General features: G+C 41.9%; 1 protein-coding gene and 1 long non-coding RNA gene across 5 annotated transcripts; one reads left to right on the top strand and one right to left on the bottom strand.

Annotated features, from left to right (window-relative positions):
- Window positions 1-696: 696 nt before the first annotated feature.
- On the top strand, window positions 697-6,885 carry LOC145429727 (uncharacterized). 2 transcript variants are annotated; one of them, XR_013910011.1, is made up of 2 exons: window positions 697-979; window positions 3,041-6,885. It is a non-coding gene; the product is annotated as an uncharacterized LOC145429727 (long non-coding RNA). The 2 variants fall into 2 exon arrangements; XR_013910010.1 differs by lacking the exon at window positions 697-979 and adding an exon at window positions 2,210-2,324.
- LOC113026315 (sepiapterin reductase) lies at window positions 2,474-13,458 on the bottom strand. 3 transcript variants are annotated; one of them, XM_026174963.2, is made up of 4 exons: window positions 13,071-13,458; window positions 3,765-4,055; window positions 3,071-3,281; window positions 2,474-2,812 (listed from the first exon to the last, which is right to left on the bottom strand). In XM_026174963.2, the coding sequence occupies exons 1-3, from the start codon at window positions 13,390-13,392 to the stop codon at window positions 3,091-3,093; spliced, it is 804 nt and encodes a 267-aa protein (XP_026030748.1). In that variant the 5' UTR covers window positions 13,393-13,458; the 3' UTR covers window positions 2,474-2,812; window positions 3,071-3,090. The 3 variants fall into 3 exon arrangements, with proteins under 3 accessions (XP_026030748.1, XP_080159821.1, XP_080159820.1); XM_080303695.1 differs by lacking the exons at window positions 2,474-2,812; window positions 3,071-3,281; window positions 3,765-4,055 and adding exons at window positions 6,890-8,305; window positions 8,457-8,597; window positions 8,755-8,890 and having other exon boundaries at window positions 13,071-13,196; XM_080303694.1 differs by lacking the exons at window positions 2,474-2,812; window positions 3,071-3,281; window positions 3,765-4,055 and adding exons at window positions 6,890-8,305; window positions 8,457-8,890 and having other exon boundaries at window positions 13,071-13,196.
- Between the last annotated feature and the right edge of the window lie 791 nt (window positions 13,459-14,249).

Here is a 14,249-nt window from a genome sequence, read left to right as displayed (position 1 = left end):
AACACCCTAGAGAAACGCTACACAGTGCCGTCCCGCAACTATTTTTCTATTGTTGCACTACCTGCTCTATACACGCAGCGTCCAGCAACGGAGACGGAATTTCAAGCAGTACAACATTTTGCGGCAACAACAAAACCTGAGACATTTGTTGTTTTTATGTTTATTTATTGTTTTTATGTTCAGTCTCAACTGTTACGAAGTTGATGTGCAGCTAATAAGTGCAATAAATATTTATACTGGAAATATTTATACTGGAATTTATACTGTATACTGGAATTATTATACTGGAATTTATACTGTATACAATAAATATTTATACTGGAAAAGAAAATCGTGAGAGAATCGTGATCTCAATTCTAAGCCAAAAAAATCGTGATTCTCATTTTATGCAAAATCGTGCAGCCCTAATGTCACGTCTACTTTCAGGTTTCTGCGGCTAGGTGGATAGTCAGCTGTTTTCTGTCCCGATGACAAACAACGTTTCCTCCGCCATTGGAGGAAATGTTGTTTGAGGGTCGTCTGGCGATTCCTGCAGACGGTGATCGGCGCCATCAGTGGAGAAACTGTCATGCCTGGTTGATGATGATTGAGGTGTCCTGCTGCTGCAGATAATAATCAATAATCAGTAAACCCCCAAGCCCCACCATGACGTGACAAACGCATCTGTGTATGTGTGCGCGCGTGTAAAGTTAAAGTTGCTGCTCGGGGTAAACGTGTTGAGAAGAATTACAGTCTAACTCAGAACAGCAGGGGAAGCCAGTGAGCAGCTGTCATTAGCCGAGTACGTTTAATCAGGTTTTTATGCTGCGTCTGTTTGTAGGTTTGAAGGTGAACATGTGGAAGAACCCACACTGAGTCAGTGAGATCCAGATGTTCACCTGGGCAGATGTTCAGGAGCAGCCTAGTCAGCGGTTTGCCCTCGGAGAAGGCATCAGAGAGACTTTGTGATGTTGGAGATCTGCAGCTATCGATTATTTTGGTAATGAAGTAATTGGACAAGGAACACTTTTGTCTTCTTAATGAGGAATAATAAACATTAAGAGAAAAAAACAGAATGAACTGCTCTTTTCTATTTTAAAAACGGCAATGTTTTAAAGTTTAACTGTAAACAATATCTATGAAAAATTGTTTTAATTTTAATCTGTTTCAGATTACAATTTAATTTAATTAAACATCGACTTAAATGCAAAATATATAAGATATATACACAACCTTAACTAGGCCATTAAAATGTACCTTTTCTCTTCTTGGAAGGCTTTCTTATGTTAATAGGAGGCAAGTTTCTGTTGTGATGGTGTAGACATGAATAATTCAGTGTTTAACCTAAAATCCTTCCGGTCAGTAGCTCACAGTTTTACTAGCTCACATTAATTTTTATTGTCTTGTGAAAAAAGCTTTTATTTTTTAGGTTTTTCAAAACAATACAATATTATATATTTTTCCACTTTTAATCTGAAAAATGTTACAAAGCCTTCAAATTAATCTGGTCTAGTACACCCCACACCCTCCTTTAGACTCACCCTTGTTCGCTTCCATTTAAAATATGATGGCTCTATGATTTAAACATGCATCAGGCTAAGTTCACAGCTCATCTCCAGATTTCAATAAAACTTCTGGAGCAGATTTGTCTTTGTGTGAAACAAACTGTGTCAAAGTTTATTGGTCGGGCGCTCCTGCAGCGGTCTCTCACTAAAGGGTTTAATGGTGGTCACAGGAACAGCTGCTGTTATCTTTCACTTCGCCTCTTTGCTCTTTGGTGTGTAAACAGACTTTGCCTCCACATTAAACTGTGCCAGAGTCCTCACCACTGCCGCTGTGGTGTTCTCAGTGTTTCTGGGTAAAACTGTATTACTCGATAAATCGTTTCAGGCTTACACATGGCTCATTATTTTTAAATTATTTATTGTTATTTTGTATTTTTATTTTAAAATGAAATTTTCCATTATTAGTTTCTTTATGGAGAGTCCTGTGTGACCCGACCAACGCACACACTGTGTGTGGGTCGCACACAGGACATCAGTCAGCTGACAGTCATGCTTTGCAGTCACACTGAGGTCAAAGGTTAGTTTGGAGCAGAGAATATAGTGATCAAAGTGGAATAACTCTGCTGGGAAGACAAAGTAGTCACAGCTGTGAACAGGTGACAGGAAGTGCTCCTAGCTAAAAACCCTAGTCAGACTTAAGCCCAGCTTTGCTACCATATCAAGACGACTTTTTCGTCCTGTAATGACAACGAGGAGGTGGAGAACACCTGAGCTGTAGCCATTCCTGTTCTCGGTCGTGTTAAAAGTACCTGCACTCACCTGCTGTAGTTGAGCGTGAAGGTGAGTGGGGTCAAGGGCTGCATCTCTGCTGTTAACCTCAGGATTTGATCACTTCCTGTTTGTGTGATGCTGTCTGAATAAAGAGTTTGTAATTTATGGAAGAAAACAAACAAACAAACAAACAAACAAAAAAACAACAACACACAAACTGACCACACAGCTACTCTCAGATTTATTTCTAACTTGACCAATATCAAGTTTACAAAAGTGAACTCATCACAAAAGAAGTTACATGTCAGATGCACCAAGCAGCACGAACACCAAACGGATCCACTTAAAGCTCTTTAACAAGTAAGGCACCTGAAAACGGCTTCAACACAGCACGGGAATCAAGATGTGATGAGATCATCACAGGGAACCAGCATGAGATATCAGCGCCCTCTGCTGAGGTCATGCTGTTGCCATCTTTTTATACAGTCTGTGGAATGTGTATGGGTCGACCCGAGCTTACGTTAGGGTCTGCGCCGATGTCATCAGGAAACTGTGGGCTAAAAGAAAAAGAAAAAAAAAATCAAGGAAAAAAAACCCAACAACAACAACAACAACTAAAAAAACATGAACATTTTGCTCAGAAACCACACACGCAGCCAGCACGTGGGCAACGTGACAGTGTTTATTCAGCCCAACATTTTAATTTTGTAGAAGCTTTATCTTCTTCCTGTTTATTTTCTTCCCTGAACTTTTCACTGTTTTACTGAAGCTCTTTCTGACCTCAGGTTATAGTGAACCAGAACAGCGGGACGCACCTGTGCTACCTGCTCCGAGTCTACAGGTCGTAGACATCGACGTGAGCACCGGAGGTGTAGCTGTCCTCCAGAAGCAGCTTCATCAGCTTGGCGCAGGACGCCTCACAGCTCAGCAGCTTGCCTTCGGCGAACTGGTCACTAAAGAACTTCCTGATGCTGGGGTCAGCTGACCTGGAGCGAGCATCCACCTGCATGGCCGTATCCAGCGGTCCTGGAGTGGTCACAAAACAAGAAGTGATGACATGGACAGCATGAAGCCTGCTACTGCTCAGCATGGCTAATGAATCATTATGACAGATTTCTTCAGCTCGGTCTGGTATGGCAGGCCAGAGAGGTCAAAACTAAACCGCTTTCAAAACCCCCCCCCCCCCCAAAAAAAAAAACCACATTTAAAAACATTTAAAACTTATTTTAAAATTTTAATTTTGTCCTTTTTCACAATGAATTCATTTTATTTTGTTTACAGTCTGAATTTTATTTTTTTTAAATTTTTTTTTTACTATTCAGCTAAAAGCCATGGAAGTATTTTATTAAACCCACATTCGTAATCTGTGTCCTCACATCCTTCAGTTTGATTTGAATTTTGACCCTTTCAGCCCTCCATACTCACATCTGAAGTATTTTGCCTTCAGTGAGCTTCTTGTCTTTTCATGGAAAACCGAACCAGCTCAGCAGGCCACGCCCCCTGCCTCACCTGGTGAATAGCTGAGCACCCGGACGTCCGGCTCCTCCAGTGCCAGCACCTGGAACATCATGTCCCGGGCAGCCTTCCCAGTGCAGTAGAGTGCCCAGGATGGGAAAGGCTTGATGGCGCAGAGTGAGCTGATGTTCACCACGGTGCGCCTCAGACCTGGGCGCTGCGGGAATGCCTGCAGCACCCGGGCGGTGAGGCACCAGGCGGAGCTCACGTTCAGCGACAGGTACGAGTCCACCTCGGCGAGGTCGCTGAAACTCACAGCGAAGCGTGACACGTCACCCAGAGAGGCTGGAGGAGGTGAGGTAATGAAGGTCAGAGGTGAAACCAGCATGAATCACAGAGGTTTAAAGAGTTCATGCATTAAAACATCAGGAAGCAGAAACATTAAAATTCATTTGGATTATTTAACAAAATCAATAACAACATGTTCAAAAAAAAGTGATTAGGAAGAAGCAAAAACTTACAGAATCCCCCCAACATTCCACCCTTTAGCATCCAGTAATCATAACAGGGACTTGATAAAAGACTATGAAGAGGGGGTTTAAAAGCAATCAATTTTGAAATAATGAATGGCATTTTAAAGATTAATTGGCTCCGATCTTTCTTAAAAAATAATAATGAGATCTGGTTCTTGATACCATCTCTTATTTTCAACAAAGTTGGGGGGATCCAATTCCTTTTAGGATGTGATTTTGAAATTTCTAAACTACCCATAAAACTTTCCAAATTTCATCAACAAGTTTTGTTAAATTGGAAATTAATGTTTAAAAATAACTTTAGTCCCCACAACGTTACATTGTGGAATAATAGGGTGATATTGAATCGGGGGAAATCTATGTTTGTGGAAGAATGGATGACAAAATAAATTTGGTCTGTGACACATAATGGATGGAAATGGACATATACTTGAATTAAACAGGCTTAATGAGAAATATGACATGAGTTGCTCGTTCGAGTTCTATAAAAAGGTTTCACAGAATATCCCAATAGTCCTTGTAAATACGATAAAGAACAATTTTTCAAATATAGGGCTTTGGAGTTGACGTCACGCCGCAATGCATTGTGGGAGCGCAGCTCCATTTTGGGGGTCTACGATCCAAACAAACACACTGTATTGGAACGGCGACTACGACAAGAAACATGCTTAAAAGCAGCTCGAAAGAAAACGGATGGTATAGAGATCGATTGCGTCCAGAGGCGAAGCAGCGGTATTTGAAAAAAATAGAGTGCATCGCAAATCTGGACCCATACGACATACGGCAGTGGAGTAAAGACCCAGACGACTTACCGCCACTGTCCTACCCCGATATCTTCACCTATCTTGTTTGTGGAGTAAGTGCTTACACTGCGAACCAGTTTCGTAATTACAAGTCACTGGAGGCGCATATCCAATTAACAAATGGCTGGGTGCAAGATTTGGCTATTTTCAAGCCGCCAAAATCTGAGTACGTCGTCATTCATACCAAGGTAAGTCAGCTGGAGTGCATCGAGTGACATAGCCATTTTCCACCCCCCACCATAATTAATGTTATACCTCTATCATTGAACTGCTAAAATATCGTTATCATATTATGTGCCCATAATTGTATAGTAGATGCAAATTAACACATTGATAATCGGGCAAATTATTAACGCCAATCAGTGTCCTCCCTGTCTCATTTCATTTATTGTCTTTACATCAACCTTGTCCTTGCATGTTACAGGTACTGCACTCCCAAAGATTGAATGAACCTGCATTACGACCATGGGTAATTGTAAGCACCACAGGGAAGGTTGAAACTGCACACTGCACCTGTATGGCCGGAGTTGCTGAGACCTGCACCCATGTCGCTGCACTTCTGTTTAAAGTGGAGGCAACAGTGAGGATACGTGGCACAAAGACAGTCACAGATGAACCAGCTTACTGGGTTTTGCCGGGGAACACAACCAAGATACAGCCAGAGGTTGGCCATAACATTGACTTTACATCTTCAGCAGCACAAAAAAAGACTCTTGATGAAAATATAAACGGACCGTCTGTGGTGAAAGGCAGAAGAAGCCGTCGTTCAAAAAGAAAGATTCCCTCTGCTACGTTTGAGGAGTTGTCACCAGTGTTAGACACACTTCAAAAACACAATAAAGCAGTGTGTTTGTCTGGATTGGAGAAATACTACACATCACACACTGTACAGTCATCCACATTACCACTGTCTCTGGCGTGTTTGCACAGCACAGGTGCACAGTCCCTTGGCCTTACCGAGCTACAACTGCACTGCGTAAAGTACATAAACACAGCAAAAGTTACTGAAGAACAGGCAGAAGCTATTGAGGTACGCACAAGACTGCAACACAAGAGCCCAGAATGGTATGCTTGGCGTGCTGGGAGGATCACAGCTTCAATGATGCACGCTGTGTTTGCCACCACTGTAGAAAAACCCGCCATTACTGTGGTTAATCGTGTTTGCTACCCTGTTAACTCTGTCTGTAATGTGCAAACAACTTGGGGACTGGAGCATGAACAGGATGCTCGACATGCCTACACCCAGACAATGTCAGCATGTCACAAAAACCTACAGGTCCGTATGTGTGGTTTTCTTGTTAACATGGCTTTTCCTGAAGTAGGAGCATCTCCTGATGGACTAACCACGTGTGAATGCTGTGGGAAGGGGTGCCTAGAAATTAAATGTCCATTTAAATATCGATGTGACAGCATTCAGCAAGCGTTGAATGCACATGACAAAGACTTCTGCCTCGAGTTGACAGCAAAAGGACTTAACTTGAAGAAGACACATCGCTTCTACTCACAAGTGCAAACACAGGTCTTTGTGGCCAACGCAAAGCACTGTGACCTCGTGGTATGGACACAAAAAGACATGGCAATTTTACGCATCTTCCCAGATGTGCACTTCTGGGAATCACATTTAAAGAAAGCTCAGGAGTTCTTTCAGAAGGTGTGCCTTCCTGAACTTGTAGGAAAACATTTCTCTAAGCGAAATGCAGCCCCGAGTGGTCACAACGTTTTTTCTTCTGGTGTCTAGTTTTTTGTCAGAAGTGCATTGAAATATGTATAACTTGATTTCAAACGTGCAGCACTTACCATGTACCAATTGTCAAAGTGTGAAATAAAGAGTGCAAAGCAGTTATTTGTTATCTTGCTTTTATTATAACGTAATTTTAGTGAAACAAAGAGTTCAAAGTGATGATAAACTTTCGCTTATAGTATACAGGTACAGAAATGGTTACATAACGCAATGTCAATGTGTTCATACAGTCACACATACAAAAAACTAAAAAGGTTTTCCTTTTTTAAACAATTATTAATTAACAAGTACAAGTCTCAATTGTGCCTGGTTTCACTACCACACTGGGGCACATGTTAACCAAAACACAACACACCCTCACAATTTTATCAAGGAATGTAACGTCTTCACCCTCACATGGAAGAAGAGAACGGATGGGCATGGTAGTATGTAGCATTTTGAATTTGTTGCGCAAACTGCCAATTACTCGTTCAACATGGATTCTTAGGTGTGCAATGGCTCGTGTATTTTCTATGTCCTTGGCATCTAGTTGACAGAAGCCCCTTGTAAATGCTGGGATCTTTACCTCCGCACACATCATTCCCACCGCATCTCTGATGTCAAAGCCTCTGTCAGCCAAAACTACATCCCCTGGTAACAGCTTGTTAAGTATGCCACATTGCTTTGTGATGTGTTTATCTGATGCACGGCCCCCCCACCCCTTAGAAATGAATGAAATTGCACCTTGTGGAGTAATCCCGATCAGATATTTCATGGTGTGTGTACCCTTGTAGTGTGAGTACGTTTGAGCACAAGCCTTTAAATTAGATGGTCGTTCTGTACGAATTTCAAAACAGTCTACAATGATGGCTACACGATTTCCAAAAGTGTCCGTAAATTGTGGTGGCATTGTTGCTTGCAAACAGTGCCTCTCTGGCCAGTGTACAAGTATTCCAAAGCGGGCATACAACACGTCAATTGTATCAGAAAAGACAGAAGAAAGAGTTTTGTGGGAGACATTGAATAGATAACTAAGATGCTGAACAGGAAGATCAAGTCTAAGTCGCATAAGTGTGAGTAAAAGCATTTGGAAATGTGACAGTTTCTTTGATGCTGGTAGGAAAACTTTTACATTCTCGAGCACGGACATAAAAATAGCAAAACAAGTAAAACCGGTGTAATATTTCACTTTTTCCGTGTCACCCTTTAAAAAGTTTTCATTCAGCTCTGTCTTGTCCAACTTTGATTTAAGCTTTCTGTTCTCCTCCAGCAGCCGGTTTATTTCTGCTCTGCTCTGTACACAGCGCACACAATCATTTGTCAGTTGTTGATCTTCTGTCTGTTTCTCTCTGATATCAATGTTTTCTGCATCTGCACCCGTTACCTCTGCTTCTACTTGTCCAGCACAAATTTGGCCCTCAGCCAAAATAACAAGGTTGTTATGGTGTTGCTCTTCTGTGGTGTCCATCTCTGGCTGCTCTTCTGTGGTAACTTCTGCTGAGGCTTCACCTTCACACTCTGCTGCTCCATTGTCAAAGCCTGTTCCAATAAAAAGAGTGCAAATACACAAGGGAAGTTTTAAATGGTTTATACATTAAGGCCGTATGAATACTCAAAAATGTTTGTGTTAATTGACTAAGATCAACTTTTAAAATAAGAGACTGTGGCTGGGGGTGCGGTTGTCGTTTACCTCCAAATAGTACTTTATTTTGTTGACGTTGTGTTCGCCTCCTGTGACGGTCTGAATGTGATGTTCGGGTTTCGGAGTGCCCCATGTGTAGCGTTGGTACCCAGTCTGGATTTGTTTGATCCATTTCATAGGCAGGCTTCCCTACAGTTGTGCGAAACAATTAGCGAATCGTTACATAGCACATATGTCTGCAAAGTCACTCCATTCGATGTTTGATCGCAATTTCTATAACTTCCGAGACCACCAACGGTAATATTATTCAGCTTTGAAGTGTGATAAGAACATATTTAGAACTTACCGGAATGAAAATGTCGTGAGCACACCAGCTGATATCTGGAGACGTAACAGAACTTGATATCAACTCGTCTCACGGCTGCTATCCAGGCTAGACGCCTTCGTTTGGTAACATCCGATACATGAGCTCCTTCATGTTGCTTCCAGGTTGGGAAAGCATAAAAAGACAATCCAACCTTATTCCCGTGCCGGTCGTAAGATCGAACATTGCAGCCGAGCACACAGCAAGTACGAACCATGGCTATGCTATCGCTTCTAGCTTAGACCCCCAAAATGGTGAATCGGGCTAAAATCCTTTCCACGCCCACCCCCGTGACATCACGCTCCAAAGCCCTATACAGACTCCAAATTTACATAAAATTAAACTAGATGGACTTGACTTGGTTAATGAAACATGCAATAATCAATTTAGATTATAACAAATCTGAGATCTCGTTGATCAGAACCAAATATTTAAAATTTCCAATTCCCCCAAATTTAAAGAAGTCCATTTTAGAACTACAAAAAATATTTACCCCTCCAATGAATTTATGAGAGACAGATTTAAATTTGTGTTAGACAACTGTTATATTTGTAAAACAACTTTGGAAACAACAGAGCACATGTTCTATGGATGGGTGACAATCCAGAATTTATGGAAATCTCTCCATGTCCTAAATATTGATTTTTGGTCTTTTCAAAATATTCAAATTGGAGTAATCCTTAAGGACAAAAATAGTGAGTTTTTAGTTAACAATCTCATTATTATAACTAAGTATTACATTCATAAATGCCGATATGCTAAATCCCCCCCTTCATGGCCTGCTCTTAAAAACGAACTCTCCCTGTTCCGTAAATCTCTTAAGCTAATAAATAAGCCCCAAGCAATCAAACTGCATAGATTTTTAGAAGAGTTTGATTTTTCTTAGCCCCTTATTTAAGTTATGCGTCTTGTTTATGGAACCTCACTTTTAGAGATTTTATGATCCCCCTTGTCTCCTTTATTTCTGTTCCTTGTTTTTCCATTCTTTTTTATTGTTATTTATTTATTTTTGTATTGGTTATTCATCTTTTTATATTATTATTATGTAGATGTGTGTATAAATGTGTATGTATGCATTTACACACACACACACACACACACACACACACACACACACACACACACGAAGGCCGGGTCCTCCGAAGGATGCAGCCGACGTTTCGGGACACAGCTACAGTCCTCCTCCCTGAATTTGCCTCCTCACTGGAGGTTTGAATTCCATTCCCTCACATTTAAGGCATTCATGAAATATTAACTACAAACTGATACAAACGTGTCGGTCACGTCATCTAAACCGCAGACCAGGCACGTGCAGAGGGGGGGGGGGGGCTAGAGGGGCTTGAGCACCCGCCCCTTTCCTGATGGGTGCCCAAAGTGCCCTTTTGTTGAGGCAACTTTTTAAAAAAAAAATTAATTATTATTATTTTTTAATGTGTGTGTGCGTGCGGAGTCCTGTCTGTGCCCCTCAACAATAATATTTAACTATTAATCACAGTTTTGCTAAATAAAAGGATCTGGCTTGCATCAGTCACATGATCACATTTAACCAATGATCGCCCTTGACGGCAGAACGCGCTGGTTACGAGCCGGGAACGAGCTCACAAAGAGCACGCGCATTTTTTCCGGTCCGGAGCTGTAGGAGAAACACAAGTTAACTCAGAGACACAGACTGATGCGACAAAACCAGTAAGTAGGTGTACAGCGCACACTGTAGTGTGTAGCACACAGGAGTATTAGCTTATTACGTACACGTTGGTAAGCTGTCTTGTTGCAACTGACGAACTGAAACAAACGAGCGTGCTGTGTGTGCAACAGCGCGACAAACATTACCTGTCCTTTTATTAACTGCACAAGTAGTGCTGGTCATAGCTGCTGGCTACCTGTGTAAGGCTGTCATGGGTCTGTAGCTCTGTCACTGTTTTAGGGAACATATTTAGTTTTAAAGTAAGTTACAGGGCTTTTCCTGCCTTTCTGGAGGGATTATATTTCACTAAAAAACGATCTAATATGCATGTCCACATTAGGGCTGCCACAAACGATTATTTTGATAGTCGACTAGTCACCGATTATTTTTGCGATTAGTCGATTAATCAGATCATCATCCATTGGACGTAAAACGTACAGCTTATTGCACCAGCAGCATCTGCTCATATATAACTATCATTCGCTTACAGCTTTAAGTGTTTAAGGTATGTGCTAACTAAAAATAAAGACAAGATGATAGTTTGTTTCAGTGAAGTTTAATAAACTCCTTGCTATCTAAAATATAACAGGACACCGGAGTAGATTCTCCAGCATCTCACACTTCTGATAATCAGCTGTCTGCTTGACGTTTATTCAGCTGTGTAAAAACTATAACTTTAATCTCAGCCAAACCGATTTACTCAGGAACAAATAAAATACTAAAAAAAAAGCAAAAAAAAAAAGCCAAACAATAACATTTTTAAGTTATCTAAGTGACTCATATGTTTAACCTGAGTAGCGAAAGACGGCGGTGGGTTTGAAAACGATTTGCCGGGAGTCCGGTGTTCTCACGGCTCTAGTGAGCCTTGCCCCCGGCTAGCTATCGAGCTAGTGGGTAACAGACGTCTCCGAAAACGTCGGAGCGCTTTTGAAAATATGTGGTGTCTTGATAAACTGAGCAGATATTTCAGGTTTACACAGCTACATTCTCGCCTGAAAATATGTTAAACGTTTATTTTGTGACCCAGAAAGAATAATAAGAGTAATATTAAAACTAACTAGCTGCTGCCATTGTTGGAAACTGAGCTGGGCCGCGCTATGAATTCTGGGACAGAGCTACTTCTTCGGGGTTTAACGGCAGCTGGCATCCTTGTACATGCAGTGCTGCCATCTTCTGTTTCAATCCGTTATTACACTCTTAAATCCTGCTACTTATTCCTGCGTCTTTTGTGATCTTACAAAGCTTCAAACGACGCGTCGACTATTAAATCAGTCGTCGACAATTTTGATAGTAGACATAATCGTGACTAGTCGACTAATCGTGGCAGCCCTAGTCCACATAATAATTATTATAATTATAATATATTAAAAAACACACGCTGTATTTTAAAGAACATACATTAAGAAGCAGATTATATAAGATTTATATTCTAGATAAGACAAAATTTGGATTTTACAGCAGTAAAATGATTGTATCTCTACAGTTTAAAAATGTAATAAGCTTTGCCCCTGCACAGAGTGGATAGTGAAACAAATGGAATCATCATCAATACATTATTTCATATTTATTACTTCCCTCTCCTCATTGCTTTATTATTGTAGCTCTAGTAATAAATAATAATAAAAAAAGATTCTGGATCAGCACCATGATGCCCATAGTATATACAGTATTCTGAAGAAGGTCTAAAATGTCCCTGTGTGTGCGTGCATGTGTGTGTTTTATTTAGATGGATTAAAAAAAAAAATTACTCATGATATAACATTGTCCAGACATGCCTGGTAAGGACATGAGGAGGAAACAGTAGGAGCTGTGTGAGGCTACTAAAGGCAGGGCTATAACATTTTTCTGTCATCATTTTATTATAGATTAAGTGCAAGAGTTGTTAGGTGTGGATAATTAGATTATAGTTTATTGCAATAGCAAGTTGTGCCTTGTTCTCACATAGCAAGTGGAGAGTGATATATGAAATGATGGGATGGAAGGAAGAAGAGAAGCAAAGAGTGAATCACAGGCAGAGCCTAAATTATTTCTCACAGTTTTTGTTGCCTTATGGTTCCAAGCGCTGTCACCAATCTTTGCATTTGTTATTATCTCATGACACTTGTTTAATCAGCTACCATCTCTCCTATGGACTTTTTAATGTCTACAGTCTCAGATCAACACAGCCCTGCCCTCCAGCACTATCAGCAGCAACCTCTCAACAGCAACATTGTACCCATCAGGTAAAGCATCGGCTACGTTTGCTTTGCCTTGTTGCCCATATTAGATTCTTGATGAATGTGTGTTGTTGTTATGCAGCCTGGTTCAATGTGCCCCTTTAAACCTCTCTGCACAGCCCTACCGCAGACCACATAACTTCACTTCCAAAAACAAACATTTAATTTACAAAACTGATTTTGTTTTTCTTCCAAGTCACTGAGCTAATTTACCACAGGCAGCGAGACAGGCTGCGCATCTGATTGGACGAAGTGAGGGCGTTACAGGTGCCTCCTCTTCAGACATCACTTAGCAGCACAGCCGTGTAATAATAATAATAATAATAATAATAATAATGATGATGACTTTCTGCCAAACACACACTAAACACACGTGACTCCACGCAGCCCGTCCTCACCTGCGTTGTTGACCAGCATCACGTGATCCATCTGCTCGATAAGCGCGTCTTTCGCGGCTCTGATAATTGCCTCTAGCCCCTCCGTCCGACCCACGTCAGCCACTACGCTCTCCACCCTGAGCCCGGCTCGGCCCGCCTCTGAGGCGGCCAGCTCTGCCTGCACATCATGGAGGTCCTCACCGGAGCGAGCCGCCAGCACGAGTCCGGAGCCCGGCGTCACCAGCCGTGACAGCTCCCGGGACACTGCCCGGCCGAAGCCCCTGGAGGCCCCGGTGATGATGCACAACGCTCGGCCCAGACTCGCAGACTCCGCGGAAGACATTGTGGTGATGATGATTCTTCTTCTCCTGGGCTTATATGGCTTCAGTCCGGCGGCACTCTGGCGCCACCTCTCGGCTTCATCTGTCTGCACCTTGAAAGAGTTCATTCACTGAGGCGCGTGATCCCCCCCCCCCCCCCCCCCCCACACACACACACACACGATGACCCGGAGTCAGAGTTATGAAAGACGAAGCTGAACATCATGAGATCATATATGAACGGAGTGCTGAACACAAGCTCACGTCTTTAAAGTTTCACAATTATTAAGATTGTTATTATTGCACATTTCCAGTTTGGACCCAGAGTTCACAGTGCAACACCCTGTCAAACTCAGAGTATGATGGTGGCTAGTTGCAGTCCAAGATGAATGTAAACAGCTGCAAAACTAACTTTTAGTCTGTATTTGTGACTGAGTAAATAAAACAGAGACAGAGCAGTGGCCGGGCTCTGTGCGTGGACGTGCTGCAGTGTGTTGAAGCACAGGAAACAGGTATACGAATGGCTACAGACCAAACCTGTAAGTCACAGGTTGCCCCACCCCAAATCCTACCCGCACTTCCTGTTCATCTCTGACACAGGTGGGATCTGCTTTCAAAAGAAACTTCCTGTTTTTTTCAGGCTTTAATCAGCAACTGAGTCCAGAAACAGCTTACTGAGGTCATAGGTTAGCTGAGCAGGACTCTCATTACCTCATTAATTTCAGAGGAGTTGCTTCCTGCTGGACATTAGGGAGAGTGGGTCAGGGGAGGTCAGTTCATCTTCTGTATACAGGCTTTAGGCCCACACTCAGCAGCTCCAGTGGGAAACATCCCTCTTAGTTTGGATTTATTATTATTACAGCTTTGAAATTCATATGAG

This window comes from Astatotilapia calliptera, chromosome 7 (genome assembly GCF_964374335.1).
Source record: "Astatotilapia calliptera chromosome 7, fAstCal68.1, whole genome shotgun sequence".
NCBI lineage: Eukaryota > Metazoa > Chordata > Actinopteri > Cichliformes > Cichlidae > Astatotilapia > Astatotilapia calliptera.
This window is presented reverse-complemented; position numbering and strand designations above follow the sequence as displayed.